This window comes from Grammomys surdaster, unplaced genomic scaffold, assembly GCF_004785775.1.
Source record: "Grammomys surdaster isolate TR1022 unplaced genomic scaffold, NIH_TR_1.0 126198, whole genome shotgun sequence".
In the NCBI taxonomy this organism is placed as follows: Eukaryota; Metazoa; Chordata; class Mammalia; order Rodentia; family Muridae; genus Grammomys; species Grammomys surdaster.
The window spans coordinates 2618713-2625231 of NW_021621003.1; the positions used below are offsets into that span (position 1 = coordinate 2618713).

The 6519-nt window shown below is 42.4% G+C and overlaps 1 protein-coding gene across 1 annotated transcript in view; it reads left to right on the forward strand.

Annotated features, from left to right (window-relative positions):
• The first annotated feature begins 1909 nt into the window (after positions 1–1909).
• The window catches only part of Atg14 (autophagy related 14), a 37833-nt gene continuing 33223 nt past the window's right edge, over positions 1910–6519 (forward strand). Inside the window, exon 1 of the mRNA XM_028758635.1 lies at positions 1910–2130. Coding sequence (XP_028614468.1) covers positions 1910–2130 — 221 coding nt within the window. The remainder of the gene's footprint in view (positions 2131–6519) is intronic.

Sequence of the window (6519 nt, forward strand, 5' to 3'; positions counted from 1 at the left end):
TTTTATCTTCTGAAGTATAGAAGAGATATCATCACAAGCCTGTAGTAACAAACACTATGAAGGTCACCTTGGGAGAGCCAATGAAATATCTCTGTTTACTCAGGGTTCTTTAAAGTCACAGAACTTAGAGAGAATGTCTTTACATATTAAAGGAATTTATTGGAATGTCTTACAGTCTACAGTCCAACTAACCAACAATGAGTAGCTGTGAATGGGAAATTCAAGAGTCTAGCAGTTGCTCAGTCTCATGAGGCTGGGTATTTCTTCCATTGTCCTTATGTAGGCTTCCAGCAGAAGGTATGACCCAGATTAAAGGTGTGTACCACCACACCTGGACCTAAGCTTTTCTTTACTTGGAACTTGCTCTGTCCCAGGCTGGCCTTGAACTCAGAAATTTGCTTGCCTCTGTCTCCTGGGAATAAATGTATGTACTACTATGTCTGGGCCTAAGCTTTTCACAGCCACTATGCCTCAAGATCTGGATCACAGCTGTGCCCTCCATTTCTGAATTGTAGTTCATTCTAGAAGTAGTCAAGTTGACAACTAGGAATAGCCCTCACAGTCCCAAACCTTAAAATACAACATTTTATATGGTCACCTTGAAATGACCACATAAAATTGTTTATTTTAAAATTTTAAACTTTCAGAAACCATTAAAGTTTAGGGGAAACTATTTGAAAAATGATACAGGGAGTTTGATTTTTTTTATTACTTTTCTAATCCCAGTTGTATATAAACAGACTCTGGAGAAGAGGCAAAGATCTAGCCAGGTTGTAGTCACCAGTATTTGATGACAGTCGCGGGAAAGTTGACAGGCAACTGGCTCCTATAACCCAGGTTCTAGGCACTACATGGCTACTGACCCTGTCCTTTCTAAGACAGACTTCATTCTCAAGATGGAGTATGAAGAAAACATCAGTTGGTACCCAGGAGGCAGCTCTGAGTGCTGGGAGTGTGATTTGGGAGAAAGAGAGTTCAGAGGTTTCATTGGTGGACACCCTGATGAAGCCATCCTTGAGAATCATTGGTCCAACTGGACCTCACTTCTGTTCCTTTCTGTGGTTTAGAGACATATAAAAACTGATATAAAACTCCTTTTTCTGAAGAATTGTAAGAGAAAATCACGACTAGTGAGTTCAAATTCTCTCAGAGCATGGCCCAGAGGGTAGGGAAGGACACAAGTCAATAGAATTCAGTTTTCTGGCTGTGATTACGTACCTGTAATCCATTAGCTCACGAGGTGGCCACGGGAGTATTGGAACTCGAGGGAAATGGAGGCTACATAGAAACCTGATTTCAAAAACATGCATCTTTGATTTACACCTTCAGTTTGTTTTTTTACTGACGTGGGAAGTGTTAGTCGGCTACGGGAGGTTTTTGCTCAACCCTCTATGGTTATGGAGGTACAGCAATTATATCCCCGAACCAAGACAAAGTCGGTTAGAGGCGTTAAAGGATTTTCTTCAAATCCCACAGCTATTAAGGAGGAAGGTGAGTCAAACTTCAGTTAGTTCTGAGATCCAACTCTCTCCCAACCTTGCTTTTTGAAGTTTTAGCCCAAAACCTAAAATTAACCTTAATGAATGAAATGAATTCCCTTGTTCTGTTTTCCGCACCTTTTACTGAGAATGCCTGGGGCACTTATTACTATACTTTGCATAACGTAGTGTCTTCGCTTGGCTCCACTCCATGGACTGAACTGTGCAGCCGCCTCGGAGTGCCTTAAGGAGGAGAAGAGCCTTCATGCCTAGATTCCTCTGGGCCCGGGCCCCGCCCCCAACCTCTAGACCGCCCCCTCTCCCGCCCCGGCCTCTAGACCACGCCCCGGCCTACAGGCCCCGCCTCCGAGCCCAGGATGCACCTGGATGAAAACAAAATCCCACGTGACTGGCCCTGCGCTCAGATCATCATGGCGTCTCCCAGTGGGAAGGGATCTTGGACACCCGAGGCGCCTGGTTTTGGGCCGCGGGCGCTAGCACGGGACCTGGTGGACTCGGTGGACGACGCCGAGGGGCTTTACGTGGCTGTTGAGCGGTGTCCTCTCTGCAACACCACTCGCCGGCGGTTGACTTGCGCCAAGTGCGTCCAGAGCGGTGATTTCGTCTATTTCGACGGCCGCGACCGGGAGAGGTACGGCGGCCGCCACGGCCCTATTGTTTCTGCTTCTCTCTTTCCTCTGGCCCAGCCACCAGAGGCTGGAGTCTGGACACCCTAGTCCGGGCCCAGGAGCCCGGCGAGAGTGGAAAAGAGAATGGAGGTGCTCTGCGCCGGCGCTTTGTTTTCAGCGGCCGGGTGGGGGTGGGTGCCAGGTGAACGTAGGTTATTGCTGCTCCCCATCACCCACCAGAGAATTTCTCTGCGGTCCTCTTGGGTACTGGGGAAAAGGAAATACAGTCCTTCTGGAGAAGTCTGTGTAGAGGAGTCCTTGTTCTTTCATTCAGACATAAATACGTTTTACAGAAGGAATCTGCCGAGAACTAAATTGGTTAGGAGGGATTGAGCCCTGGTTGTCTGTGTCACAGGTGGACACAGCTCTGTGTCAGTGAGGACTAGGAGGTTGACTTCCTTCTGTAACCCCAAAGATTTTGTGTCACTGGGGATTTGAGACTGTGGTTTTTGAATTGGAAGTTCTTAAAGGAACTGCGTTTAGGAAAATATTTTGGCTTTCTTTAGAATTAAGATAATTAAAAAATGAATGCTTAGCTGAAGAGTCTTTGTCTCCTAACTTTTGTTTCAACAGTGTAGTTTCTTTTTTCGTTTGTTTTTTTTGTTTTTGTTTTTTTCAAGACAGGGTTTCTCTGTATAGCCCTGGATGTCCTGGAACTCACTATGTAGACCAGGCTGGCCTCGAACTCAAAAATCCGCCTGTCTGTGCCTCCCAAGTGCTGGGATTAAAGGCATGCGCCAGCACTGTCCAGCAACAGTGCAGTTTCAACGATAATAAGATAAGTAAATTTTTAGTGTGTTTGTTTGTTTGAGACAGTCTAGCTATGTAGCTCTGGGTGCCTTGGAACTCACTATATAGATCAGGGTGGCCTGGAACTCAGAGAGATCCTCCTGCCTCTGCTTCCTGAGCTCTGGGAAGTATGTGCTTCTATGGTGTGTCCTACTATGTCCAGCTAAGACAATTTTTTTAGTCCTAAAGTTGAAACTTTTTATTTTATTTTATTTTGGCTTTTCGAGACAGGGTTTCTCTGTGTAGCCCTGGCTGTCCTGGAACTCACTCTGTAGACCAGGCTGGCCTCGAACTCAGAAATCTGCCTACCTCTGCCTCGCAAGTGCCGGGATTAAAGGCGGGCTCCACCACCATCCGGCTGAAACATTTATTTTTTTACAACAACCATGCAAGTTTTACCGGTTGATTACTGAGGAGACTTGTACATACAGTAAGCAAGACTATGTAACATGTAAATTTTGGGATGTTTGTTCCCATTATCCCTGTGCGCATGAATGGGGCTAATTTCTTTTTCTTCTGAAAATATTGATATAACAACGACTTTTTAAGTTCATTGCTGTTTTATGAATGAGCTTGATGATTTTAGGACGTTATAGCTCTAAAAATTAAACCAGTTTTGTTTTAAGAAAACCAGGTAGGAGATGGAACTGTCTCATTGTTGAGCCTTATGAAGTATTTAGCAACTACATTTTCCTAGATTTATTCTTGTAATTTTAATACCATCTAGATGCTGAAGACTGCCAGTCTTGAATATCCAACCCAGACAAGCATGCTATCCAGTACCTGTATTTGACTTTTCCATTTTTTGTCTCCTGTTTGTGATAGTAATCACTATTTTAACATGACAATCTGAACTCCTAGTTTTATATTAATTAATAAATGTGATTTCACATCATCTCAATACAGTAAATTGCAATACCCTCCTTTTATTCAGATTAAAAAAACCCCTTCCAATCCTCAGTAAGCCACTACTTCTAATCTCATCATCAAATTCTATCTCTTCAAAGTTTAGCCTAAATCTGATCCTTTCATCATTATACAGTCTAATCCATCAGAGGATTATTGCTTCCTATACCCTTCTTGTTAGTGTAATTAACATGCTATAGGAGTAATGCCACTCCATTCTTCTGTTCATACTTTCTGATGGTTTTGTTTTACTCAAAGTGAAAGCTATAATCTTGTTTTGTTTTGTTTTTTGGTTATTGTTTTTGTTTTGTTTGTTTTGAGACAGGGTTTCTCTGTGTAACATTCCTTGCTGTCCTGGAACTCAGATCAATCTGCAGAGACATGCACCACCACGTCCAGCCTTGATTCTTCAAGACTGGGTTTGTCTGTGTAGCCCAGACTGTTTTGGAATTTATTCTGGAGACTAGGCAGGCCTGAAACTCACTGAGAATGCTTGCCTCTGCCTCCTAAGTGCTGGGACTAATTTCATGTGCTACCACTACCTGGTAAAAGCTGCAGTCTTGAGCCAAAAAATCCTGCATATAATTCTTCTGACCTAATCTCTTGTTATTTTTCTTCCTTATTTATTAAGGGAGAAAATGGTTTCCAAGAACATTCCTGCCTCAGAGACTTTGAAGTTACAGATTGCTAAGAACTCTTCATGGCTGCTTCCTGTTCCCTTCAGAACTCTGCTTATATATTATTCGTACTTAATGTGCTTTATCATCATATTACCATTTGATTGATAACTTACTGATTGTCTGATCCCCTCAGGTGTAGACTCTGAAGGCAAGATAGTATTTTGTAAACTATTGTATCTTCATATTGCAGATTAAAGAATTCAATCTTTCAGTTCTCCTAAGACCACTGTATTAGTTATTTTTTGAGACAGGGTTTCTCTGTGTAGTGGCTGGCCTCAAACCCAGATCTGCCTCTGCATCCCGACTGCTAGAATTAAAGGTGTGAGAAACCACTGGTTAGCCCTCAGACTACTTCTGTATCATCTCTTAAAATCCACTGGTTACTAAAGCCAAAAATCTAAGAGTTTTTTTGAACTTTTTTCTCTAAGTCATAAGCCAACAGCCAGTCTAATTCAGTCCAACACCAAAGAATATCTTGAATCTGTCTGTTTACCATCTGGGTCTATGTAGTCACATGTAATTCTGTCTAATATGCATACATGACCACCCTTGATTTTCACCTTTAGAAAAGTAAGCAAGATCATGTCAATCTGTTGCTTAAACCCTTCTCTTGCTTTCCACTGCAGTTATAATAAAATCTAATCTCTTGCCTACTTATTTTTGGTTTCTCCTCCCTTGCGCATATTCCTTCTCCCTTCCACTTGAACCTTTCTGTTATCAATATTCTTTCCATGACCATAGATCATATCATGAGTTTTGCCACCCTTCACTCTCATTTCCTTTTTTTTTTTTTTTTTTTTTTGTTTTTTTTTTTTTGTTTTTTTTTGTTTTTTTGTTTTTTTGTTTTTTTGTTTTTCGAGACAGGGTTTCTCTGTGTAGCCCTGGCTGTCCTGGAACTCACTCTGTAGACCAGGCTGGCCTCAAACTCAGAAATCCACCTGCCTCTGCCTCCCAAGTGCTGGGATTGAAGGTGTGCACCACCACTGCTTGGCAAAAAAAAAAAAAAGAAGAAAAAATGGTACCTGGTTTAACTACACTCAATTCTAGTGTCTCTATGTGAAGGTTCCCTCCACTCATTTCCTAAAGCCTCTTTTGCCCCAAACTCTCTGTGGGCATCTTTCCAGTTTTCTGGTCTTAGCCCATAGTCATTCACATGCAAGCAAGCAAGCGCTTGCGGGCTAGGGTCTGCATATTAGTGAGAATGCATTGTATTAGTCTTGGTGAGGCAGTGTTACCTCATTTAATACTACATTCCATGTATTATCCCACTAATTTCATTGTATTTATGGCCAAATAAAGTTCCGCTGTGTATAAGCAGTACGTTTTCATTATTATTCCATGGTGGACATCTAGAGTGCTTACCTGAAGTTAAATGTCCCTTCTGATCTTCCCTTCATCGCTGTCTCACACTTAGTTTACTCTGCGGTGGGATAATGCCTCCTTCATGTGTAATGTTATTTGAGTAAAATGCCAGCAGTCAAAATGTCTTTCCCCCGAAGGCACAGCTTCTTGTTCTGTCACATCAGCTCAGTCAGAGGCAGGGTGTAGCACATGAGCATGGCCAAGGAGGTAGGTACTGTTTTTAAAGCAGTCTTGGAAATGTGGCTAAGGTAGAATCTTTACCTGGTATGTGCAAAGCCTTCCTTTGATTCCCAGCATTGTAAACTCACAAGCACAATCTTACATAGAAAGTTGTGGCTTGCCGGGCGATTGTGCACGCCTTTAATCCCAGCACTTGGGAGGCAGAGGCAGGCGGATTTCTGAGTTCGAGAGTTCAAGGCTAGCCTTGTCTACAGAGTTCCAGGACAGCCAGGGCTACACAGAGAAACTGTCTCGAAAAACAAAACCAAAAAAAAAAAAAAAAAAGTTGTGGCTAACTCTGAGTATTAAGAAAGTTGACTAACTCTGAGTATTAAGATGAGTTTTCTGGAGAGGGATGCTCTTATAGTGGGATTATTTTTTTTTTTTTTTTAAGAT